General features: G+C 38.2%; 1 protein-coding gene and 1 long non-coding RNA gene across 6 annotated transcripts in view; one reads left to right on the top strand and one right to left on the bottom strand.

Annotated features, from left to right (window-relative positions):
- Positions 1 to 180: 180 nt before the first annotated feature.
- LOC137229369 (uncharacterized) lies at positions 181 to 27,673 on the top strand. Its single transcript, XR_010945648.1, has 4 exons — positions 181 to 539; positions 6,119 to 6,244; positions 6,704 to 6,869; positions 27,538 to 27,673. It is a non-coding gene; the product is annotated as an uncharacterized lncRNA (long non-coding RNA).
- UBN2 (ubinuclein 2) overlaps positions 5,681 to 27,931 on the bottom strand; it is an 88,638-nt gene continuing 66,387 nt past the window's right edge. For 4 of the 5 annotated variants that reach the window (XM_067747150.1, XM_067747152.1, XM_067747151.1 and 1 more), the window contains one exon: positions 17,241 to 27,708. In XM_067747150.1, coding sequence (XP_067603251.1) covers positions 27,659 to 27,708 — 50 coding nt within the window. In that variant the 3' untranslated portion in view covers positions 17,241 to 27,658. Of the gene's footprint in view, positions 7,037 to 17,240; positions 27,709 to 27,931 lie in introns of those variants that run through there. The other variant, XM_067747154.1, reaches the window with a different exon arrangement.

Raw genomic sequence — 27,931 nt, 5'->3', positions numbered from 1 at the left:
GGTGAATAATGTGCTCAAACAGCATATTCAATTTTTTTCCTCCTTGGTACGTCATCGTCATCTCAGCTTCTTTTTAACCTATCCTAGGAAACTACACTTAGTACCATTAATGAGGTGCGAGGCATGCTGGGAGTTGTAGTTAAGAGAACAAATATCCGCCTCACAGCTCCAAAGGTTTTACCCTCGAAGCAGCACCGATGCGCCGGACGGAGATCGGGCACGCGCACGGTTTTGCGTACGCGTTTCCTACGCGGTAGCTGCTGCGCCTGCGCAAAAGCGCGCATACGACGTCGCGGAGCCGAGTGCACTGGGCACGCTAGCCGAATCTCCCAGATTCGCCCGCTGAGCTTGTGTTTCGTTGGGGTTTCACCGGAAACAGCCGGCCCCTTCCGGTGTTGCGGCTTTCCGGACTTGGCTTGGCTGCATCCTGCCATTAGGGGGCGTGCGTAGCGGTCATTTTATTTCCGGTTGAAACACAGGCCATTTCCGCAGAGCAAGTGGCCAGTTAGAAACGGTTATCTTGCCTTCTGAATTGGCAGGTTAGTGGTAAACATGGGATAGCAGGGAATTAGAATTAGTTAATTCACTAGGAATTAGTTAATTATAAACAATTAGGAGTTAATTTTCTGTTTCTTTTCCTATTTGAATAAATTGGACAAGTCACTTCTGAGTCTCAGCGGACTAACCCCTTGCTTAAAATCTCGCAGTGGCTCCCCGTTGCCCGTAAGGTAAATTTCAGACCACTGGACCCTACCTAAATTGACCCTTGCCTGTGTCTTAACCTTCATCTCCTCTCACCCTCTGCTCAGTGTAGCCGAACTTCTCTGTCTTCCTCTCCACATTTTTTAAATAGATTTATTTAATTAATTTTATTTGTTTTTGGCTGCATTGCGTCTTTGTTGCTGCATGCGGTCTTTCTCTAGTTGCGGCGAGCGGAGGCTACTCTTCGTTGCGGTGCGCGGGCTTTCATTGCGGTGGCTTTTCTTGTGGAGCACGGGCTCTAGGCGCGTGGGCTTCAGTAGTTGTGGCTCGTGGGCTCAGTAGTTGTGGCTCGCAGGCTCTAGAGTGCAGGCTCAGTAGTTATGGCACACGGGCTCAGTAGTTGTGGTTCATGGGGTCTAGAGTGCAGGCTCAGTAGTTGTGGCACACGGGCTCAGTAGTTGTGGCTCGCGGGCTCTAGAGCACAGGCTCAGTAGTTGTGGCACACGGGCTTAGTTGCTCTGCAGCATGTGGGATCTTCCAGGACCAGGCAAGCCCCCCTCTCCACATTTTGTGTTATTCCCTTTGCCTGAATCTTAACCATTCGCATTAATACTCCTATTTACCTTTTGGGCTTCAAGTTTCCTCGGGAAGTCTAGGTCAGACACTTCTCCAGGCCCTTATGGTCAGCATGGCAAAGTTAAAATGATTCACTTCACCTCCTGTGGGCTCCTCTAGATTCTCTATGTAATCTTACCTTTTACGAGCTATATCACCTGTGTCTCAGCTTCATCATCTTCCTCACAAGCCAAGATGCAACTGCACAGACTCCGGACTCCCCATTCTCATGGGGCTCTCTTCATAGGTCCGTCTCAGGGTTCACCAGCTCTAGCTGTGCCAACTTTGATCAATTTTTCACGTGGGCTGGAATCCTGATACTTCCAGAATCAACTCAAGAGTAAACCAGTATGACTTAATGAGAATGAATTGATCTCTCCCTGTCACACTCATAAAATATTCATTTTATCACCCTGTAATTCACAAGTGTCTGATATTTAAAAGGCAAATATGCAGGGAGTTAAGAAGAATGCTGTCAGCTATTTTCCCCTTAGTAGAAATTTGTTTATCCAACTTTCTAAGATGTAGCAAATTTAAGCCAGCTCTGAGGAAGTGGGAGAATTAATTGGAAGTAGGTTTTCAATAACTGTTGATACGTTATGATAAGGGGCAATAAGACATAATTCTGAGTTCCTTTTTACTGAACTGCAGAGAGACTCTTCCATTTTTACACTAAAGCAAGAGTAAATAGATAATCATAAAATGTTAGCTCTATGTAGCCACTAGTCACCAAAGATGGCCCCCCAAGATCTTCCCCTTTCATACATATGATGCTTCTTACATCAAGAGGTGAAGCTTATTACTCATCCTACTCACCCCTCCCACACTTGAAAGCCAGCTTAGGCTGGCTTTGTGACCAGATTTAACTAAAATAGAATGTTCTGGGACTTCTCTGGAGTCCCAGGCCTTAAAACTGGCAACTTTCACAATCTGCTTCTAACTACTATGCTGTGAAAACCCCACGGCCCATGAAGAGTCCTGAAATACGCCAAGCTGACCTCTCAGCTGACAGCATGAATTATCATGTTCAGTGAGCCATCTTGAGTGTCCCAATCCAGTGGCACCCCCAAATGACTACAGTCTCAACCAATGTCATATGGAGCAGAGAACTGCCCAGCTAAACCCAGTCAACCCAAAGAAACATTAAAGATAATAAAATGGCTGTCTGGGAATAAATTCCACTAAATTTTAGAATTACTGTGTGTCAACAGAAAACCAAATCAGTCTAGAAAAGTTCTTAGAGACAATTTAGCCGAACTTCATAATTTTGCAACTTTGGAAAATCTTTATATTCCTAGTGCAGGGCTACATACCCAAAGCCCTACAGAAGAGAGTAGGCAGGTAAACAAGAGTGAATCAGGCAGGTGGGTTCCTGCCTCCTGCACAGGAGCGAGACTTTTCAGCTCTATCTAGTTGCAAGTAGGAATGTGGTTACAGTGTTGCCAGAGCTGCTGATTTTTCAAGAGAAGTTGTAAATCCAGAATTTTTATGCAATGCCCCTTTAAGTGTTAGCAATCAGTTAAAAACAATACTGTCTGTCAAACAAAACACTTCTGTTGACCTTATATAACCTAGGGTTGCCAGGGTTCAAACTATGTCCTGGGGCACTTCACAGGCGACCCTCACCACAATCCTATGAGGTAGTACTCGGATTTTACCTACTTAGAAATGTGGGAACAAGCTCAGGGCAGTTTCTTGGTTTAGCCAACTTTACTAACTGCTCAGTGATAAGGCTGGTATTTGACCTCAGGCAATCTAACTCCAAAGCCTATTTTTTAAACTTAAAAAAGAATTTATAGCAGAAAAGGGATTTTTATTAAAAAGATACTGGGTGATTCTCAGAACTTTCTGGTAAGGCTAGACACTAGGCTTAGAAGCTACACAGGCAAGAAACCTCACCTCAAAGTCTGTCCCAGATCTGGTCCAGTGAAAACACCAGCAGGCACAGTCGCTGCAGTTGCAGTGCTAACACAGTGACACTGGACAGGGGCTGGACAATGGCATCAAAGCTGTCGCTCCAGGACACTGGCAGTAGCTGGCTCCTCTGCTTCCACTTGTGCCAGAATAGATTAAGTCATTACCTAAGAGTCAGAGTTCTGGGCTGAGTACTTCTAATTAGCATGGCCTGGGTTATGTTCCCATGTTGTTCGGGGGAGGCTGGGAAAGCGAATATTTTGTCATTCGATGAATTTTTATTAAGCATCTGCTGTGAGGCAGGCATTTCCAGATGCCAGGGAAAGCACAAGTAGAATAGTTCTACTCATGAAGCTTCCATTCTAGAAAGGGGCAGACAGACAATAATCAAATAAACAAGCAAAACATAAAATTTATCAAATGGTGATAAATGCTATAAAGAAAAAGAAAGCCAGGGGCCAGGGATTGAGACCTGCTAATGCGTTCTGGGAGGTCCTTACTGATAAGGTGACGTTTGAGCACAGACCCAAATGACCTGCAGAATCTGCATCTTCAGGGTGTGTGTGTGTGTGTGTGTGTGTGTGTGTGTGTGTGTGTGTGTGTGTGTGTGTGTGTGTGTGTGTGTGTGTGTGTGTGTGTGTGTGTGTGTGTGTGTGTGTGTGTTGGCGTGGGGAAGTGCCCACACTTTAAGTAGAGAGACCCTACCTCCAGTCTCCACCCACTGTGAGGCCACCATTATTCTGTCCTTCAAGCTCTGGGAGGGTACAGGAGGAGTTCTGGGACAAGTTTTCTATGCCCAGTGAAACTGTAGGAACAGACCCTGAAGGTCCAGTCTTAACACTGCAACTATAGCAGTGACTAGCTACCTGGCCATGAGCCTGGGAATCGGGGGGAAATTTTGGTGGGAAAGAGCCAGGACTAATGAAAGCGGGTGTATCTGAGAGTAGACGTTTGTAGGCACTCGCTTCCATCAATCGTGATTCTAGAGATGGCGTGTCTCAAGGCAGTGATTTCTAAACTTCTTTGATTGTGTATCCACTGTGGTAAAAATCCTGTGCCTCCCCCTTTGTATTTATTTTTAAATTATATACATGTACTATTGATTCAATGTAGTAGATACATTTAAAACGTGCACAAAATAGAAATAAAACGTATATTTTAAAAAAGAAAAACAATATTTTGAAAATATTTTTATTTTATTTATTAACAGTAAAAAAGTACTAATTTCTCTCAGTAAAGAAAGATTATTATTCTTTATTTTATTGAAAATGCAATGTAATATAGTATGTTTTATTATTTTGAAAATCTTGGTTTAACACATCATTTGGGACAACAAAATCACATAGTGATAAAACATTTCTAAACATCCATTCTCAAATTTCTTCATTGCGTGAGTTTCTTTTAAAAAGGCAGTCAGTGCCTCACTTAGCTTTAAAATATCACTTTTAGCTTAAAAGGACCCATTAAGTATGTTCATTTCTTTCAGAAGATCAGCTATGCACCTGTATCCATCAGGGCTCAGTCAGAAAAAGAGAAACCACTGCAGGCTTTTCAAGCAGAAAGGAACTGAGTGCAGGGCATTCAATTCAGTAGACGCTTGACGGCACTATTAGAAGAGCTGCAGGAGTTAAGGAAAGCTGCCACTAACGTTCAGCAGTTCAGAGTATTGGGAGGTTGCTGCTATCACCTAGGTCAGAAAAATACAGGTCCCCCCACTGCTGATCAGAGCTGGTCCCCAAGTGCTCACGTAGGGGCTGATAGGAGATTACTTGGGAGCTACGGCAGAACTTTAAGTCTCCCATGGCCTGCCCGTTTTGCTAGGTGCTGCCAGAAGAAAAAATATCACTTTTTCCTCCCACCTACAAAATACCTCATGAATACATCTAGCAGAAAGAAATCACATCCAGAACCTTGAAGGCAAGGAGTTTGGGAATGTTTCCATAAATCTAGCCCCTGTAATACATAAGGATATGGGAATGAATGCTGGCTGCCAAAAACCAGACTGCAGACCACACAGCAGCATACTCCTCATACCCTCTTGTCATCACAGAGGAGGACAGCAAATGAGAAACACTTGCCTCTTTTGCAAAAGAAAAATAGGTAATTTTTAAGTTTGACAACTCTTGTAAATACTTTTCAGCAAGATAATCATTCCATCTGTGTAGTTTACAGATTTTTATGTCGTTTACTTCCCATTACATAGTAGTTTCTGCCATTTAAATGTCTTACTCTTAAGCAAATTAACCTTACTGATAACATCCTGTAGCATATAGACTGCAGTACATTATAATACTCAGAAGTAGAGGTGACTATTACCCAGCAAGCTGGACTTGCTAGATACAAGCAGAGAGCAATTTATTCCTCCTTCCACTGCTGCTTGTGGATTTCTTCCTCTCCGGCATGAAATCGTGGGTGGCTCACACAGCTTTCCTAGGAAATAACAGGACAGTTGGCTTTTTTTTTTTTTCCTTTGGTTTTAAAAAAGTCCAGTCTGTTTAACATTAAAACTCCAAGCGTCATTGCTTAAGACCTCTCCCCATTGTCAGCTGAGGCTGCCACAGGGTGAAAAATGGGCAGTTAGGGCAGTAGGACACGTCCCACCTACTCTTCTGCTCTTCAAAGGCAACCTCTTCCTGGAACAAGCTAGACTTGTATAAACAGAAAGCAACTTTGTTTTCTCATGAGCGCCCCTACACACTTGCTGTAATGATTTGTTCTTATGGTTGGATGAAGTTTACAGCTTTACTCTTTTAGGTGACAAACAGGTTAAAGAGTTATCATGATCATTTTAAGAATAGTCTCTTTTTTCTAGGTATGAACAAGTCTCATCCAGGATCAGATCAAAACTTCAAATGTCAGTTAATTTAACATTTCTCTCCTCCTCCAGTCTGGAAATGTGAAGGAGAACGGGGGTCAGGATCAGTGTCATTTCTGTTTCTCACTACCTCCTGCCCCCTTGCTGGCTGCTCTTCCAGGCCTGTGGGCCGGTTACAGCAAGGGAAAGAAGAAAGAGGTAAGGTCTTACTTTGTTGGTAGAGATAAGCTGGTGTCCGTGTCCTCCGGGAGCAGCAGATTCCAGTGTTGCTTCTTTTTTTTATAGGTTCTCAATAGTTTCTCCTTCTCTGGGGATCTCTCAGCTGTAGTTCCCTTGTAGGCCATGCCTTCTCTAGTTACTTAGAATTCCTGCCCCGGCCCCTTAGTTTCCAGGAGCCTCCCCTCCACTGAGGTCATTCCATCCGTCCAGGTGTTCCCTTTGGCTGGGTTCCTTCTTAAAATGACCAAATCTGGCTCCCTTTCTTGAGAACCACATCAGGCCCACAGGAACTCGGAAACTTTGGGAGTGTAAACCATTCCCATTGCAGCCTTCTCTCCTTTTCTGTCTTCTCCAGGAGCTAGCCACCTACTCCTCATTTGTCTTTAGACTTTTAGGAGTGAGTCAGACACCAGTTTCTGTGTCCCTCATACTCCACAGGATGTGTCACGCTCTCCCAATGGTCCTCTAGCAGCCTCCTCATTTGGCATGAGGTGAAGAGGAAGCACCTCCACCCTCTCCTGCTTGGGGAGCGGAATGGAAACGTCCAGCATACTGACAGCTGCTTCCAAAGGAATCTTCTCACATTCTCTCACAGAGCCTGAAGGTGGGTGCCGAGCTCTTCCTTCCCAGCACTGAGCCAGTGCTTCCCAGTATCTAGTTCACAATCTCTTAGCATGTGGCGCACAGGTGATCTAGCTCCTTTTCCCTTTAGAATGTGGATGGACTTGGCACCTACTGTTTTGTTCTCAGCCTTTGGGGTTTCTGGTGAAACTGACACAGAAAGATTCCCACTTTAGTAAATGAAGTTACCACTGTCAAACCCTCCTTATGGAACTCCTGCTCTTTCAGCAGGACACCTGATGCACTGCAGGCAGCATGGGACAGTCTGACTTGTGAACTGGACTGTGTGAATGTACAGTTAATATAGAACTTTTTGATATTTACATATTAATTATTAAGTATAATCTTATATTAATTATATTAAATTTTAATATTATGTGTTTATATAGAGATATAACTATTTTTATAGAACCTATATATAAGACTTTTGTTTTTTACATTATGGAAGATTAGATGTGCAGAGAAATCTCTCTCCATATAAAACACAAAGTCCTGGGTGAAATTTTAACAAACATAAAAATACATTTTTTTAAGTTTGACTGAGCTGATAGTAAAGGAAGCCAGAACAACCGAGGTCAGAGAAAAGGAGGTAAGTGAGCAATAAAAGCAACATTTGCCCTGAAGATATCTGCTCACTCCTGGTGGCCTACAGTCTAGATTTTAATTTGCCTCAGGCAGTCCAAAGGAAAGAAAGCCTCAGAGCAGCATGGTAGGAGGTCAGATCATAAACTCTTGCAAAATGATGGAGCCCCCAACAATTGACCTTATTGCTGGGAATGAAAAAAATATCCCTGACCTCACCAAGAGGAGACTTATCTGTCTCAACCTCAGCTCAGGGTTGGGTGGCAGGGTAGGGAACCTTCTACAAGAATTCTTAACCACCAGCAGTAACCACTCCAATACATTTGTGGCTGAAAGTCCTCCTGTCTGTGTGTCCTTGAAATCCTTAAGCTGAGCATTTAGTTTGAAGTGGTCCTGGGTTGGTAATGTTCCTAGAAGCCTGGAAGAAGCAAACTCAAATACTCTTTTAGAGGAACACAATTTAAAACAAGGCCTCAAAGAATGCCCAAAGCCAAAGTGCAGGGATATATAATAAAAAATCACCACACACATGCAGAAATAAGCCAGTATAAGCAAGTTAGTGGAAAACAATAAACTGTAGGATTGGACCTACAGTTTGGTTCAAGGTCTGACTCTGGTGCCTGGGACCTTGTGGGTCTGATGCTCCCAACCCACTAAGCATATGCTAGAGCCCTGACCTTGGCCTCTCCCCTTCGTATATATCACTAGCTGAGAAAGCTGCTAAACCCAAGAAAAAACAGGCTCACACCTGAAAATAATGAGATACTTGAGGAGTATAATCACAACAAAGAGACAATTAATGGAACATACCCTAATAGACAAACCAGAATGGAACAACACAGATCAAGAACTTAAAATAAGCATAATAAAGATCCTCACAAAGAGGCTAATAATAAGGAACAAGCAGTTACACAGAACCAAATGGAAATATATATGAAACATGTAATAGCTGAACAAACCCAACAGACTGGATAAAAACAATGGCTAGCTAGCTGAAAAGTGAATAATAATCTAGATCAGCTCAAGGAATTTTCCTAGAAGGTACTAGAAAGAGATGGAAAATATGAAAGAACATTTAAGAGATAATAATAATGTCAATATCTGTACAATATGAATCACAGTAAGAGAGAAAATGGATTTAGGGAAGAGATATTTAAAGAAATCATAAGTAAGAACTTTAAAAAAATGAAAGATAAAAAGCACTCCATTTCAAAGATCTCATGGAGTACCAAATGGAATAAATATGGAAAAACCAAAACTTCGACACATTACAGTGAAATTTAAGAACATTAAAGACAAAAACAAAACTCTAAAAGCTTCTGGAGAGAAGAAGCAGATAGTTCACAAAAGAATAAGAATTAGATTGACATTAGTCTTCCTAAAAGACACTGGAGACAAAGAAAACAATGAAGTTATATATTCTAAGTGATGAAGGAAAATAACTTAGAATATTATACCCAGCTAAACTGTTACTTAAATGTAAGGATGGAAAGATGATACATTCAGACATACAAGGCCTTAGAAAGTTTACAGCACAAAGGGTCTCTTTGAAACCTCTCCTGCTAAGTGAAATAAGTCAGACAGAGAAAGACATATACTGTATAATATCACTTATATGTGGAATCTAAAATATAAAACAAACTAACTACCATATGACCCAGCAATCCCACTACTGGGCATATACCCTGAGAAAACCATAATTCAAAAAGAGTCATGTACCAAAATGTTCATTGCAGCTCTATTTACAATAGCCCGGAGATGGAAACAACCTAAGTGTCCATCATTGGATGAATGGATAAAGAAGATGTGGCACATATATACAATGGAATATTACTCAGCCATAAAAAGAAATGAAATTGAACTATTTGTAATGAGTTGGATAGACCTAGAGTCTGTCATACAGAATGAAGTAAGTCAGAAAGAGAAAGACAAATACTGTATGCTAACACATATATATGGAATTTAAGAAAAAAAAATGTCTTGAAGAACCTAGGGGTAAGACAGGAATAAAGACACAGACCTACTAGAGAATGGACTTGAGGATATGGGGACGGGGAAGGGTAAGCTGTGACAAAGCGAGAGAGAGGCATGGACATATATACACTACCAAACGTAAGGTAGATAGCTAGTGGGAAGCAGCCGCATAGCACAGGGAGATCAGCTCGGTGCTTTGTGACCACCTGGAGGGGTGGGATAGGGAGGGTGGGAGGAAGGGAGACGCAAGAGGGAAGAGATATGGGAACATATGTATATGTATAACTGATTTATTTTGTTATAAAGCAGAAACTAACACACCATTGTAAAGCAATTATACTCCAATAAAGATGTAAAATAAATAAATAAAATACAACAAACTAGTGAATATAATAGAAAAGAAGATCACAGATATAGAGAACAAACTAGTGGTTAAAAATGGGGAGGGGAAATGGGGGAGAGGTAACATTAGGGGTAGGGGATTAAGAGGTACAAACTATTAGGTATAAAATAAGCTACAAGTATATATTGTACAACATGGGGAATATAGTCAATATTTTATAATAGTAATAAATGGGGTATAACCTTTAAAAATTATGAATCACTATATTGTACACTGTAACTTATATAATATTGTACATCAACTACACTTCAATAAGAAAAATAATAAAAAATAGAAAATATAAAAAAAGAAAGAAAACTCTCCTGGAAAAAGTACTTTTATATATTTAATATACTAATATAAGTAAATTATACTTAATACACTACATACTTAATAAGCATATGAAAAGATGCCCAAAACCATTAGTCATTACGGAAATGCAAATCTAAAGGATGAGATATCACTTTATACCAACCAGGATAGCTATAACCAAGAAAAAAAAAAAAAGGAAGATAACAAGTGCTGGTGAAGATGTAGAGAAATTTAACCTCTTATACATTGTTGGTGGAAATGTAAAATGATCCAGCTACTGTGGGAAACAGCTTGGTGGTTCCTCAAAAAATTAAACATAGAGTTACCATATGACCCAGGAATTCCACTCCTAGGTATACACCCAAAAGAACTGAAGACATATATCCTACAAAAACTTTTACACAAATGTTCATAGCAGCATTATTCATAATAATCAAAAAGTGGAAACAGCCCAAGTGTCCATACTAATGAATGGATAAATAAAAATATAATATATTCATACAATGGAATATTATTCAGGATATAGATAGCTGGAATATTAAATTTAATATTAGGGCAAAAACACGTCATAAAGAAAAATGAGTGACATTATATATTGGTGAAAAGAACAATAGATCAGAAAGATATAACTAAAAATAGAACTACCATACGACCCAGCAATCCCACTACTGGGCATATACCCTGAGAAAACCATAATTCAAAAAGAGTCATGTACCACAATGTTCATTACAGCTCTATTTACAATAGCCAAGACGGGGAAGCAACCTAAGTGTCCACTGACAGATGAATGGATAAAGAAGATGTGGCACATATATACAATGGAATATTACTCAGCCATAAAAAGAAACGAAATTGAGTTATTTGTAGTGAGGTGGATGGACCTAGAGTCTGTCATACAGAGTGAAGTTAAGTCAGAAAGAGAAAAACAAATACCGTATGCTAACACATATATATGGAATCTAAAAAAAAAAAAAAAAGTGGTTCTGAAGAACCTAGGGGCAGGACAGGAATAAAGATGCAGATGTAGAGAATGCACTTGAGGACACGGGGAGGGGGAAGGGTAAGCTGGGACGAAGTGAGAGACTGGCATGGACATATATACACTACCAAATGTAAAATAGCTAGCTAGTGGGAAGCCGCTGCATAGCACAGGGAGATCAGCTCGGTGCTTTGTGACCACCTAGAGGGGTGGGATAGGGAGGGTGGGAGGGAGACGCAAGAGGGAGGGAATATGAGGATATATGTGTATGTATAGCTGATTCACTTTGTTATAAAGCAGAAACTAACACACCATTGTAAAGCAATTATACTCCAATAAAGATGTTAAAAAATATATATATATAACCAAAACTAACATAACAATGTAAATCAACTATATTTCAATTTAAAAAAAAGAAAAGATATAACCATAATGAACTCAATAAAACTCATGGTTCCTTGAAAAGCTAATAAGAACAAACCTCTGCCAAGACTGAATAAGAAAAAGGGAGATGATGCACATAAACAAAACAGAGAATGAGGACAGGAAAACAAATACAGATACAACAGAGTTTATAAGAATAAAAAATATTATGAATACATTTCTAAGAAATTTTCTGCAAGTGGGTTGATTGTACATAGGTGTTATAGGAAAAGCACTTGACATAATTCAAATCATACTTATGAGCAAGATTTCCAGAAAATTGGGAATAGAATTTACTTCATAAAAACTATAAACCAGAAATATAGAATAAACGCTATACTTAATGGAGAAAATTTAGATATTTTCCTGTTAAAATAAGAAACAAAGATGGGAACTCCCTGGCAGTCCAGTGGTTAGGACTCAATGCTTTCACTGCCATGGGCCCAGGTTCAATCCCTGGTCGGGGAACTAAGATCTCACAAGCCGTGCAGTGTGGCCAAAAAAAAAAAAAAAAGAAAGAAGGAAACAAAGATGGCATTTTCACAACTACTGTCTGACATAGTACTTATTAAAGAGTCTAATACTCTAAAATAAGACATAAAAAGTGAAAAAACTGGGAGAGATTAAACTGCCATTATTTGTAGAGTGTATGATTAACTCAGTTGAAAAGTTAATAAAATAATCAGACAAGTTATTAGAATAAGAGAGTACAGCAAAGTTGCTGGATACAAACGTAACTTGTGAAAATCAACAGCATTCCCCGATCCTAGCAAAAGTCACTAGAAAACATAATAGAGATTAACATACCATACTTAAAATCTACAACTATAAAGTACCTAGAAATCCATACACAAACAATACCTTTACAGAGAAAATTTACAAGCTTTACTAGAAGACATGAAAGAGGATTTAAATAAATGGATATACCATGAATGAGGTAATTTAACATTAAAGATTCCATTCTTTGTAAACTACAAATTAAATTCAATCCTAATAAATATTTCAGCTAGATTTTTTGAATGGAACTTGAAGATTTTATTCTAAAATTTATATAGAAGAATAACAATTCATGATTAGTTGAGTGAACATGGAGGAACAAAGAGGGAGACTCTGCCTACTAAATATTAAGGGAGACTATAAGTCTATACTGGTATGGAAATAAAAAGAACAATGGAATGGAACTGAGCTCAGAATAGACCATTGCATATATGAGTATTTGACATATGATAAAAATGGCACCAAAAATTAATGGGAGAAATACTGACTTACTAAATGGTGCTGGGAAAAAACTGGCCCACTAAATGAAGAAAAATAAAGCTGGACCCCTACATTATACAAGGTATAATGGACAACAGATGGATTCTAAATGAAAAACCGAATATTCAAAGGAATGTAGGAGGGTATCTTTGTGATCTAGGGGAAGGGAAATATTTCATAACAAACCCCTCAAAACATAAGTTAGACAAAAACTGACTATTAAAAAAGGTTTTCTGGTCAATAATGGATGGCATAGGCAAAGTTAAAAAGACAGGTAATAGACTAAAATATCTGACATGTCTGAAACTGTTAAGAGATTATTATCACAATAAAAAGATGAAAATGCAATAGAATGAGAAGAGATGAACAGGCAATTCGCAGACTACCTATAGCTTTTCTCATGGTAATAAGGAATTGGAGACACCCTGGGTATCCACCTCTAGGAGGACGGATATGCAGAAAGTGGTGGACGCATCATATGAAATACTATGCAACACGTAGGATGTACAGAGAGCAACATGGACCAATATAAGTGAGAAAAGTAGAAAACAGCACAATTTATAGCACAGGACCATTTATATAAATTAAAATTGCATACACACAAAATAACACTACAAGTTATAGAAGAAAGCATGCATAACAAGGGGCACATATTAAAAGAGTAAGGGTGGGTACCTTTGGGACAGAGGGAATGGGGACTAAGGAAGGAAGGAGAAACGTAATTTATAATAAAATGAGGGAATGAGATCTTGTATTAAGTGATGAAAACCATGTGCTATGGATTGAGGCACATGATTAGTGCATTGCTTTGCATTTGAGGTACAATAAAGCAGAAATAAACTATATACAACACATACTAACATACAGTTTGGAAATGCAGCAGCCAATTGGCTATGAAGGGAGAGGCAGTAGTTGTCAGAGGGCTACCTGTGAAACCTGACACTTCGAATGCCAGGGCAGAGACAGATGGCTGGCTCTTGGTGACACTGAATCAGTCGATAAAGCTTTACCTAAACTAGGTTTACCTCTAGACGGCTCACTTACATGAATCGAAAGATTCCCTTAACTGTTTTGTTTAACAGACTTCATTTTTAGAGCAGTCTCCCTTTACTTTTTATGCCAGGGGTTTGACACCTGCAATGAAAGAATTTTAACTAATACTTATCCACTCCTGTACTTTTAAATATATATATATGTGTATATTTCTTAAGATTTTTTGAAAACACTGGTTTCACTTCTATATTTGGGGAAATTAGGAGAGCAAGAGGAAGCATGAATTTAAGAAGAAAAAGGCAGAAAAGAGACAGAATAATAGTAGCCACCATTCATTAGCTCTTCTTATGTGCTAGGCACTATGCTAGGTGCTTTCTATATCTTGTCTCTAATTCAACAACAAACCCCACCACTGGAAATTATCCCTGCAGAAATGAGGAAACAGGCTGAAAGGAGATCCACATCTTGTCTAAAGTGCCACAGCTTCATAATGGGGACCTGAGAACCCAAGTCTGTTTAATGTCAGCCTATTCTGCATGCCGTGTCACCCTACTAGAAAAACGATAGTGGGAAATAGTGAAAGGTCGACACAGGGACACAGAAGAGGTAACTATACACAGAGACAGAGAAAACAAGCCATGTCAAGGCACATACTGATGAGGAAGAGCAATCTTACTAGATGACACCTGCATCAGAGGGGCTGTCACTGTCCTTTGAAAAGCTCACGATCCCACCTGCAAGCTAACGCAACCCTTCGTGCACCTAGAAGCAGTTCTTTTACTTCCAATTTTCAAAACTGTTTTAGAAAAGATTTCTTTTCTCAAGTATTCCTCAAAGCTTTACATAGATATGAAGCGATGCCACAGACTCCAGACACGAACTTTCAGATCTGGAATGTTAGTCACTATCATCCATCACAAAACGAACTTTTGACTGTTGGTTTGACATGCGTACACAGACCGCAAATACCTACAGGATATCACAATGTGACCTGTGAGAGTTACCTAACTGCCCATTAACGGATACAATAAATTATGGTACTATAACTATGGAATACTACGAGCTGTCAAAAAGTACAAGACAGACCTCTATGTACTGTGTGGAATAATCTCCAAGATAATAGAGAAAAAAATGCTAGGTATGGTAGAGCAGATACGTACGCTAAATTTATGGCAAAAGGTCAGATGCATATTTATACTTTTAACTGGAGAAATTGGTAGCAGTGGTTGGTCTGAGGGAGGAAAATGGGGCCATGGGTAGGAAAGATGCTTTGCGTTCACTGTATAATCATGTATTTGGTACTTTTTTTCTTGTTAACTAAGTGCAAGCATAATCTTCCAGAAAAATCTTTACTTTAAATCAAGCAGTTCAGGTGTCTTCCTTCTAAGCCAGATCCAATTCTGGGATCTAGCAGGGTCTGAGTGGAAGAAATAAATTATTTCCTTTTCCCTCTCCCAGTGATGAGACAGCAAGAGGCTCCTTCCCATTTCTTTCCCCTTTTCCTCAACTAAGTCCACCTACTATTTCTTAAAAAAAAAAACCCAAACCAAAAAACTTGCTAATGTTATCCATGTTCATTGAAAATACATTTAAGTAAAATGATAAAGATAAAAGCATTCATTTCACCAATCTTTATATTTTGGTGTGTATGTCCCTCCATATATTTTTTTCTGTGCCTATCTATGTGTATTAACACTTATAACTGCTCTTTTATTTAATACATGGACATCTTAATCATTTCTTCTGTTAAAACAATTTTGTTTAGTAGTAGTATTTTTATTTGCTTAACCAATCCCCTCTAGCACGTTAGATTGGTTCAAACTTTTACTGTTATGAGCAACACAGATGAACACACTCGTACAGAAACCTCTGTACAAGGCCATTTTCCCCTTAGAATAAATTTGCAGAAGCAAAGTAGCTCCATCACCAATTTGTTAACTTCCGCCTTCGAGCTCCATCTACAGTTGTCGATTTTCGTAACTAGCCACACTCTTTTCTGTGCCAAAGCTAAGGTCTGAGACGGTTTCTTGACTACACAGACAAGTGTAAAACGTACTTCCTGCTTTGGAGTTTTCTATACTCCTTTGAACCAGCCCCCCTTCTGGACACCTGTCCTTCATTCAACTCTAGAGAACTGGCTGCATTTCTCTACCTGCTTACTTCTCGGCTCTCTAAACTGACTTGGTTATTCTGAAATCCTTAACTCCTTGGGCCATGTTTTTTCTTCTTAAAAACTTTAAAAATATATATACTATATAATAAATAATAAAACAGAACTAGTATGAATGATAATAAAAGCTAACATTTACCTAGTACTTACTATGTGTCATTGGGCTAAGTGCTTCACATGCCTTATATAATTTAATGTTAATTGAAGTTACATGAAAAAAAGTATTTCATGGTCAAATAAGCCTCAGGAAATTACGGGTTTAAAAAATCTGGTTTAACAATGGCACCTTTAATATGTTAACACACATTTACAAGATGGTGACAACATAGTTAAGTGTAGTCTTACTATTTAACTACAGATTTCTTGTTACTCTCAAGAACACACTTGCAAAACTGTCCTTATATGTTACTGGTTTTTCATAAAAGCACTTACAGCCTACCCTCCTCCCTGCACAAGGACCATGCCTTTTAAATTCTTCATCCTGATGACAATGCACTGAAAGTACACTTAAGTACCACCACTCTTGTATTTGGGGGCTTATGTTATTTTCTGTATCTTCTATGCACATATACACTTACAAATGACAAAACCGTTCAATTTCTCTGACAAGTTGCTTTCTGTCTTTTCATCCTTTTCCCACACTCTACCTGGATTTCTAAGGTTGAATTTTAAATTTTTTCTCTTAACAATATTTTTCCTAAAGAAGTCCTCCACGAGACTAAAAGATGCTCACCTATGCAACTAATTCCTGTATCTACAACTGCAAGCCTTGATCCTGGAGGCACACTCACACACACACACACCATATAACCTGAAGGAAGAACCTGGTAAGCCTGCATTCCAGACTCCCACAGTCTGGCTTCTCCTACTCACCCGTGTCTACCTCATACCAGCCTGGCCTCCTTCCTGTTTGTTCCTGACTCCGCTCAGGATGCTCCCTTTTCCTCCTTCCCAGCCAAATCCCACTTATTCTTGGAGGCCCAGTTCAAATGCCATCAACTTGACAATTCTCCCCAGATCTTTCCAATCCAATCTCTCCCCTGCTCTGAACTCAAATGTCAGATGGCCATGGACCACACCTTTGTGATAAATTTTGATCTGTTGTCTTTTAACTTCTCATGTGATTGCAAACTGTAAATATATGGAGGGTGGGGACTATGCCCTTACTTCTGTATCCCACAGCACCGCGCACAGTGTGAAACAGGCAAGAGATACTCAACCACCACTGAAAGAATGAGATATTAAAATCCAAGTTAGTCCAATGATACAACAGACACAAGAATAATATGTACATTCCTCTTTATTTAATACAACAAACACATAACACATACAAAAAGAAAAAACACTCATGTAAAAGGCCCTGTCACAAAGGATAGACAGGAAAACATCTACACTGAATCGAATAAGGCTCCTGCTTTAAAACAGGGGTTTGCTTAGCTACACCTGGAATATGAGCAAGGCTGTTACGAAAAAAAAAAAAAAGAAATCCCTGCACTGAAAGAGTATATCAATGGGGTCAATTTACTAAATTCACAGATCCACATTTAGGAATGTTCAAGTCCTCTCACATGTCCAAAATTCATCAGGATTTTATGAAATGTGATTTTTTTTTGGTTAAAAAAATTTACCTTTCTTTCTTCTTAGAAAATAGTGACAAGAGCTCTTTAAAAACTACAGACCAGCAAACCACCCAAAGTTTGGAAAGATTTACCACTGAAGTTCAAAAAGTGTGTAGAACTGAGAATTCAAAGGCAAGATGGCAGTGGGAAGAAGAATTTAACTTAGTCATTTCCTGGTCAATCACTAGGAAATGCAATGGAAACAGCTAGGCTCAGTGCAGGGTTCAGTAGCAGCAGTTTGTCCATATTCCTGCTCTCATTAGAGCCGGAAATTAAACAAGCACCAGTTCATCTCAAAAGAGCCTTATACAAACACACACACATACATACCCACACCCGTCCACATGTCGTCACCACCCCATTGTATTTAAATTTATTATTATTTTTTTTACTAAAATAATACAAAAAAGGGAGACAGGTATATTTACAAAAATCCATGGCTGGTACAGTACATAATTTTTAAGACACACTAAATGCTACAATCTTTCAGGTCCTGAGATTATTACAAATATCAACTCAAAGCTGTGTTCAGGTCCAGTTTTAAAGGAGGAAAAAAAATCCCAAAATATTAAGTCACACACTTATTTAAAATACAGTATATCCCTTCAAGTTAGCAAAAACACACCTCCCTATAAACAAATGCAGTACAGTAACCAGGGCCTTTCACCCGGAGGAGCAACAATTATGTAGGCTCCTTCCTTCAAGACTCGTTGTAAAACATATTGGCATCTATATCAAGTGTGGAGGCGGCTAAAGTAAGAACATGATGTGTAACTGGAGGGAAGCTCCTCTACAGAGTGAACATTCACTGTATAAATAAGTCCTGTTTTTCCTTCTGTTACCAAACAAAAGTCTTTCCTTTATGAAAATTCATACCGCAAGGGTTGGAAATATGTGCTTAACCCAGACTAAAAATCAGAATCCTTATTTCCAATCATTTATAGTAAATAGGCCTGCAGTCCCACAATAAGTTTTACAACTGCAAATAAATTTTCTTGCTTGTAATAAAAGAGAAAACACTCATCACTTGGTTACCGTGGTAGATAACTTTGATTAACACATTATTTGGGGCACAAAATTTTCACCAGCCAGAGATTTCCTTTCCTTTTCTTTTAAGCTTTACAATGTTTAGCGAGCAACAAACAAGGGCAAGCTCCAGATTTACATACTCTTCTTAAGAACAATTAGATATTTTTGATACATTCTATAATATAGTTTTTCAATGACAGCCAACAAAAGAACAGTACAAAGCTTGAATCCTTTCTCTGGAGGCTGGCCAGGAAATTACGTATAGGTTGGAAACCTACCTCTACTGGTGAAAGGGCCCCTTGCTTATCTGAAGGTCTCAGAAGTATATGTAATTAATTATGTAACATAGCCAGGATTTTAAAAGTTGGCCAAACTTGGTCAACTTTCCGACTACCTATATAAAACAGTAATACATTTATCAACTGAGAATAACTTCTCTTTTAATGCCTCTGGCCAAAATTGGGGTAATTCTTGGTAATTTCACAGGTACAGGAAAGAAAACCCAATATGCGGGCACAGGGCAGACTACCCCTGCAAACAGAATAGAGAACCAAAAAAAGGAGGGAAGTTTATGGCCGCAAGGACAGAAAATATAATATAGCTGAGATGTGACAAATAAAGGGCAGGTTGTCACATAGAAAAACATGCCACTTGGCTGGTCTTGGTTACTGCTGACTCCTAAAATGTGCTTAGAGGGTAGATGGAGCTGTTAACTTCAAAAACAGAAGTATCTCCAAGTTATCTTAGGTAATAATCATCTTGTTTGTATTTCAATTAGGTTTCCATTAGTGCTTTATTACAAAATATTTTAAAACTAGATTAAAATAGAATTATATTATTATTGGCAAATGGGAGTAAATAACGTATAGAGAGTTTTCTGAGGAACGTAAAATTGGTACTAAGGATTCATATGGCCTCTCTGACTCAGACCTCTGCAAAGTAGGTTTATTCCTGGGGAAGTAATGAAAATAAGCAAGGCAGAGTATTATGTGAAATAAGAGGCCTAAAAAAGGTCTGTGTCTCTTCTGAATAATCTTGAAAAGTATTGAGGAAGCCATGCAATGTAGCTGCTACTACATTATATAGTAGAGAAATCTATTTTTAACGCAAAGAAGAGAAAAGTAATTCAGGTCACCAGTGATGACTCTAAGTTCTGGACATATATAGACCCCTTTGATTTTACTACTGAGATTTTTAAAAGTATTCTTGACCTGTTTGGGTAACAGTTCGGAAAAGTGTCCAAAATTTAAGTACTAACCCGATCTAAAATGTACATATGTAAGAAAGGCTGGAAAAAAGAAGTATTACAGTATGAGGAAATTAAACAAAGATCACAAATAGTTACTTTCAAGCAAACGGTACTTTGGGAGTATCTGAGAAAAATGTAATTTAATACTAAGTTATTCAAAAGCAGTCTGATTAAAATCCTACCAGTCCCTGTCTGAGTCTGTGCTGGGATGTAAACCGTCTCCTAGAAATGCCTATAGTCTTTACTTTTGAATTCAGTGGGAACACAGCATAGATGGCCAACGTGAGTGAGAAAAGGAGGTGAAAGACAGTTTAACCTTTCCTCCCCTGACTCTTAGCAACTTATATTCTAGTGTAGCAATTGGTTGATGGAATGGTTAACTGAAGAGCTCAGACTAGAGGAAAGAAGAATGAAGACTAAAGAAAATGAAGAAAGAATAAGAATTTGACATTAATATTCAAAGCTTTTTAATTATAGTCTGACCATCTGTTTAGCTCCACAAACCTGAACACTGTGCCACAGAATCTAAAACTTTCTCAGAATTGAACACTGGGATGGTTTTATCTTAACCCAAAGACATTCCATGATTCTAACTACAGTTTGCACCAGTATCTGTACTTAGTTTTTGAATATAAAGTTCACATTTTAGGATAGATGAACACACAAAATATCTCTATTTTTATGTTTCCATTAATTTTCCCTAGAGGAACAAACACACATTCAACAAAACCCTTATGCCTTATTTCTTTGGGTAGAAGTCTTAATTAACATCTGTTATTTAAAGAATGGAGAAAAGAAAAAGTGTGGAAAATTTGTGTGTTTATCTGCATAGTTGATATTTAGAGGCTACTAACTAAGGCTTTATCTGGAAAAAGCAACAAAAAAACCAAAAAGTGACTTTTAAGGAAAAACATCCTATCACTAGAGATTAAATGGGCCTCGGCCAGTTCTGGGAATTAACCCAGAGGCTTTGTCTGCTTGGGCCTGGCGCTTTCTGCTGACTCACTTACACTGGATAATTTGTTCCTCATCCCCCTACATTCTCTTTCCTGACCCTGAATACGTGCTACAATTTAAATCTACACACACCCCCTAACAAATGTTGCTAAGCAATTAGCTCAGAGAGGCGGCATCCATTTTTTCCTGTTGTTGTTTCCAATGATAAAAGGAAAATTCTATGTATTACTGCTTAATATACCCAGTGGAGGGTAGGATAAGATGACCTTCCTTTCCTCTTTGGAGTTGAGCAAAACATGTTTCCTTCTACCCCCGCCCTCCCCGCCCCCTCCCCAGCTATAGGAAAAGAATCCTGCCTCCCCCCTCTCCCATTTTCCTACCACCTGAGCAGTTGATGGCTCCAACTCTTTCACGGTTGAAGAACCATAAATTACAAAGGTAGACTGGCTAAAAGTACACCCAGCTGACTGTATGTAGTGCTTGCCCCTTCAGTGCAAAGCTGGATAAACCTACAGTTACAGCAAGAGTACACAATCTCGATTTACAAGAAGGAGGAGACTCCCATTCATTCTTAGAAAGTTAAAAGTTTAGCTATCCATCACTAAACAAGGAATATAAGGAAATCAGACTGAGAATATGGCAAAGTGAGGCAGATAAAATGTTTGGGATCATTAATCAACTCCAATAACCAATCGTCCAAGCTTTAGCTAGCTTCAGCTCCACAACCTTGGCAAAGATCACACGTGTAATAATACCATAAATGGCTAAAAAAAATCTACTTATAATTAAGAAACTTAGTGTTATTTACCCCCTCCCCACTTATTAACCTGAAACTAAGCATTTTATCCAACCACAAATATAATATGTTTAAATAACAAATATGTATCTAAATTAGAATTCCAGTGATTTTTTTTAAACTTAAAAATCATATGGTACTTTTTTATACCCATCATAGGGAAACATTTTTTAGCCTCTGCAGGAAAATGATAATACTTTTTTAATTATATAGGACATTTTAGAAAAACTCAAAATATTTTTGAAAAAGTCTCTGATATCCCTGGGAGGTAGGTGAATATTATTATACCCAATTTTCTAATGGGTAATCTGAGGCACAAAGGTTAAATGATATTCCCCCTAAACACAGTAATTCAAGAGTAACATGACTGAACTGAGGCCACCTGATAACAGTCTTGCTATCAGGTAACACCACCAGGAGCCTCTGCTTTCTCCTTTTTGGCCACCAGTCTCCTCAGTTAAAATGTAGTTAAAAGGGGGCATTTATTAGATATATCTGTACTGGGCTTTGAGGATTGGTTCAATTTAGTCTCCCTTAACATGTCACATCTGTTTTCAACAAGAAACTGATGAATATTAGCTATCGAATATTATGTTATTTTGCTCAAGGGAGAAACATAAATGACCATTAAATCGTATTAAGCCAAATGTAATTATTTGGCAAATAAGAAAACTGAAGCTCTCTCAAGAATGCCATGGGTTATATGAGTGTTTTTCCTCAGAATCTGAAGTCTTTCTACTTCTAAGTTTATTAACCTTTTGACAGATATGCAGCTATATGAATTCTTCAAAAATTATTTCCCAGAAGAATACATGATGCATTTTTAATATTGACAAAGTTGCTAATTTCCTTCAAAACTCAGAAACAATACCATGGTTCTAACTCTAGCTCTCCCATGTCTTTAGTCTTGCCTGCCGTTGTGTACCTTATCAACTTGACCCAGAAAGACTCTAAGATTCTTGTTATTCCAATGCTTTCTCTAGTATTATGCACGCCAAGTTTGAAGGGCACAGAGTAGTGGATTACATCCAGGAATAGTCAATGAGTCCACTAAATTTATTTTACTTGTAACAACTGACTTATTTTATTTAGATCTATATCTATGTATCTATATCTATATATATATCTATATATCTATATATATATATATAGTTATAGTTGTTGTTGCTGTTGACTTCTACAAACAGATATTCAAAGGGGGAAAATAGTATCTTGTGAAAAGACAATTTCCCAATCTATCCATTTGAATTGACTAAAAGCAATGGAATAAACAAGGCAGTTTTGCAAGCATTAATAGGGGAGTGCTTAGAAAGGATGCAATGGTACAGCAGCTACTAGTTTTGTATATATATTACATATGTATACATATATATACAGATATATATATATGTATGCATGTATGTATGTATCTTACACATATATCCATATTCATATAAGGAAAAGGAAGAATATTACAGCATGACATGATCTTGGCAAGTTTTGAGATTCTTCCTCCTGAATCCCCTGACGTATTAGCCTGTACTTTAGGATATCTGAGAACAGTTTCAAAAGAAGGGAAAAAAGAAAGAAAAAAAAGGCACTTAACAAAGACAAAGGCCTGAACTGAGTATGTTTTAGAGGAGTAATATAAGCCATTTTACCAGAGCTAAGAAACGATCTACAGAGTTAAACCCTTCCCCTTAAATTTTATAAAATAAAATTGTTTAACATGTTTGTAATCAGTCATTTACCTACTACTGCATTTTTCTTCCACATCATTATTACAAAAACAAAAGCCCCCTAAAAGCAAAAACAAACAAAAAACCAATCATACATGCACAATAGAAAGTAAAAGTGCCCTTTTGAGAACATAAGGTCAGCAGAAACTACAGTGCTGAAGCATGGGGCAAGTTCTCAATTTTGGCCTGATTACAGATTTCTCTCACTCTTCTAATTTAAAACAAGACAAAACAAACATCAACGAACAAAAAAAGCAAACAAAAATTCAAAACCTAAATGATGATAAAAAGAATACAGGGACCAGTGTGCTTTTATGGTACACTCCTAAAATAAAGTATCCTAATTCTATACATGGGTCAAATTATATGACAAAACCTCCTAAAAGTAAAGAACTGTAAATTAGATTAAAGTTGACCATTACAGGCAAAGTTCATTTTACAAATGTAGCAGCAAATCTGATAGATAACTGGAGTGCTAAGAGATGATCCCAAGGGACACAGCGTTCTCATAATCAATGGCAGTTTGAATAACAGTAGAATTCCATTTCAGAAAATGTCTTGAACCAAGTAGAGGTGGAAAGGGGTGTGGTAGAGGGCAACGAGAGGAGAAAGATTAGAGGTGTCTGCCCTTTCCAAACCTGGGTAGTAAACAATTTAGATCTGCTTTGGGAAAAAAAAAATCCTGGGTTAAAAATCTTTTCAGATAAGTTGTTTTCAAACAGGTGTCAAACCCACAGCATTCAAACATGTGTGTGCCCGGTTCTTCCTCCTACCTGGGTGATATGATAAACTCTATTCAGCTTCTCTGATATTAAAAAATGTAATTTGGGCTAACAGCATCCATCAAAGGGGTGGTAGGCATAAAAGAATGTACTAACACAATCCTCTGATTCCCTCAATATCAAGATTTTGTGACTTCAGATTAACCTCACTTCTTTCCCCAAAACTTAATTTCTTCAGGCTGCTTTAAAATCATGATTTCTTTTACCCACTGATCTCAGAAGCATATGAGAAAGAATTATAATCGACTTATAACTAAATTATTGCTTACATCTATTGTGGAGGCTCTGAATGAGCTTGACACTTTGCTCTCAGTCTCCAACGGAGGCTCAGCACTGCTATCTCTGGAGACAACTCTGCTGACCATTCATTATTGCTCGTGAATACTGAGGATTAACTTGTATGTACAGTAACAGCTTATACATCAGTGAAGGCAATTTAAAATACAAGACAGTTGAAAACAGCTTACTTTTCCTGAATCAAGAAATCCCGCTGAAATGGGACATAATTGTGTGCTGATTACTTTTACATCGGGGTGTTGCTAATGCTCTTCAGAAATACACATTGCTCTATATCCTTTCCAAATTACTCATCATTTTAAAAAATAACATAATTTGACTTTCAAGTGCAAAAATAGAATATGAGTCACAAGCCTCTGTGCTAAAAAATAACCGATTTGTATGTATGATTTTAGTAAGACAAACTGTAAAAATAGGTGACTGTACAGTATGGACACCATTTTCAATGTTATGGCCTAGAAAAGAAAGAGGTATTTACATGTAGTAACTCTTTGATCATACTTTTTAAGAAATATAAGGAAGTTGGTTTCACTTGTACAACAGAAAAGGGTAGTCTTGATTGGAGTGGATTAAGGTAGTGAAAATGTGGTGCAGTGACGCAGAATCAAGACCGAAGAGAAAAGAACAGAATCTCCACGTATGAGAACTCCACAGAGCCAAGGGCCTTCAGTTATTTTTACCTGTTAGTTATAAACGATACTGGGGAAGAACTGATAATCCTGTTCTTCTCTAATGAGGACAGAGTCATCAGGGATCTTCACATGGCGTGATTCAGTTCATGGATTTAAGAAATTAAAGTTACTCCTTAACCGAAAGTCCCAATGAACTTACGTATAGATAAATATATGTGTACAGATATACACATGCAGATGAATACATGCACAGCTGTCCTCAGGAAGAGAGATTAGTGTGCATTCTGACTTCTCTCCTGGTACGGGAAGTAAAACAAAGGCAGCTTCCCAAAGGAAAGTTCCAATAGAATAGCAAGACTTCTTTTTTCTAAATTAAATAAAAGCAAGAGGTATGCTACACTGGAGGAACAACTCAAGAATTGGATACGTTTCCCTAGTTAAAAAACCAAACAAACTTTAATCAAACATACTCAATTCAAGTCAAACCTATCTGCACCATCCCAATATCCTTCCAAAATATCCACCAGGGTTGATACAACATTCTTATTTGCTTTACCGGTAAACTAAATTCTTAGAGGCAAGTAATTATATCAATGATTCCTTTGAAATAATCCTTTCCTCTTACTGTAACAAGTTCTTAGAACTAAAGTTTTCAGTTATTAACTTTTTTTTTTTTTTTTGCTATAACCAAGCCAATGTGACTCTGAAGTCAAAATATAGGCTTACAGATCTAAAGAGATCTGTGCTAATTTATTCACAGTCCTAAAGCTATTTGGAACTTCTGCTCATGAAAGTAAAAAAAGGGCCTGGTTAATACCCTTATCTGAGTAAATGTAACACGATGATTTGTAATGAAAACATATGCAAGGAATCTTGCTACTACCAATCTGATGCTGGTTTTTTTAGGTTAGTCTGTTATTGTTAATGGATCAAGCTTACACTATTCTTGAGTACAGTCTGAAAACATTCAGAAGCCTAAATAGGAAGAAAACAGAGAGACTAGAACAATGATGAGGTGAAAAAAACCCAAACAAAATGTATCCAAACATAACCATAAATTTCTCCCTTGGGGCTTCCCTCGTGGTGCAGTGGTTGAGAGTCTGCCTGCCGATGCAGGGGACACGGGTTCGTGCCCCGGTCCGGGAGGGTCCCACATGCCGCGGAGCGGCTGGGCCCGTGAGCCATGGCCGTTGAGCCTCCGCGTCAGGAGCCTGTGCTCCGCAACGGGAGGGGCCACAACAGTGAGAGGCCCACATACTGCAAAAAAAAAAAAAAAAAAATCTCCCTTAACGTCCTTTGTTGAATATGCTATTTGCATGAGGAAGCTGTAATAACGGAGTCTTATTATATGCAGGTTTACTCACATATCAATACGCTGAGTAAATATTAGTAAAGCTTTAAAATCCCAAATGCTCCAAATCAATTTCACTACACTGGATATAGGGAGTAAAAATACACTATGATTGTTATAAAAATAATCCCCTGTACACATAATGATCCTAATTTAATTCTTCCCTTTAAAATACCATCTTCAAAATTCAAAAAAAAATACATATATGCCATTTGAATGACCAATGAAGAAGCATTGTAATGCACACTTATACCTGTTTATATCAATAGTTAATAATCACCTGAAATACCACTAGCTAAAAGAACAGAAGACGTTGTGAACCTGAGGTGATGTTGGGGGAAATTTAAAGTTCATACTGGCAGGCCTGCAAAGGCTAAGTGGACCAAAGCCACAGCCCTATATCAAAGATCCCCATTTCTCAAGAGGAAAATGTGAACACAGTCACGTTTTAACATCAAGAATGGAAATAAGAATTAACCAGTCAATACCAGATGCACAAATCACCTGAAGAAGAGAGTTAAGTACCTGCTTCTGAATGGAAGATGTAATTGACCCTTTTACAAAAAGGGAACATCTAAGTTTTGTCTGTTAAGAGCAACGGGCTCAATTTTTTGACTTAAAAATGTAATATATATCACTGTGCTAAAATGACTTTCCTGAAGCATCTTTAGTCCACTGACTTACATAGGAGTTGCTACACACTGGAGTAGATTCAAGTTTGTTCAGGATTGTTGAGGGTACGTGATTTATACTCAGCTACTGTCTGTATCAGACACAGGGTCATTAACTGTTTTTGTGGCAAATTTGCTGCACAGTCCACCCAGACATGATCATTACTCCTGACAAACTGGCCTAATTTCAGATATATTGTCTTTTATTATGCAATTATGTCTACACGTGTTCAGATCCAACCCCCAGGATGGATGGAGTTTACCCAAATCCTCAATTTCCTTCTTCCTCCCCCGGGAAAAATCAAATTTGTATTTCTGTGGGTTTGACAACTGAGTCTCTTTCAAGTCAGTTAATATGGTAACTTTGTCTTTCTTTAGAAGAGACCAAAGGTCACTAACTTTGCACGAAAGCATTTCTTCCTCCTGCACCTGGCTTTACTCAAGTAATGTTTTCTTTTCTTTTTCCTCCTCACCACAGTGCTTGGGACGAGAGAATGTAAACATCGACAGAACAGCAGCCCTATGACCACATGAGTACTTTTCCATCAGGTAGATTCCATCAGCCAGCCAAGTGTGTCATCTCCTTTGCTTGCTGGAAGTCACTGAGATTTCCGTGGTAATTTAGTGTCCCCTTTACTTTGGCCTCCATCTGAGAAAAGAGATGTTTAATTGGTATGGGTCGGCATGTAATAAAAAATAAAAACAAAGCCAAAAGAACAATTAACTTTTAATTTTCACGTGGATGATGACATTGCTAAAAAGATAACCTTTAGTACCTTACGTGTTATATAGCAGTATAGAGGTTGAGAACATAAAGGAGATAAAAACTCAACAAGAATGATCCTCTTATCTCAAATGACTGGTTTAATTGG

Source organism: Pseudorca crassidens, chromosome 8, assembly GCF_039906515.1.
Source record: "Pseudorca crassidens isolate mPseCra1 chromosome 8, mPseCra1.hap1, whole genome shotgun sequence".
In the NCBI taxonomy this organism is placed as follows: domain Eukaryota; kingdom Metazoa; phylum Chordata; class Mammalia; order Artiodactyla; family Delphinidae; genus Pseudorca; species Pseudorca crassidens.
This window is presented reverse-complemented; position numbering and strand designations above follow the sequence as displayed.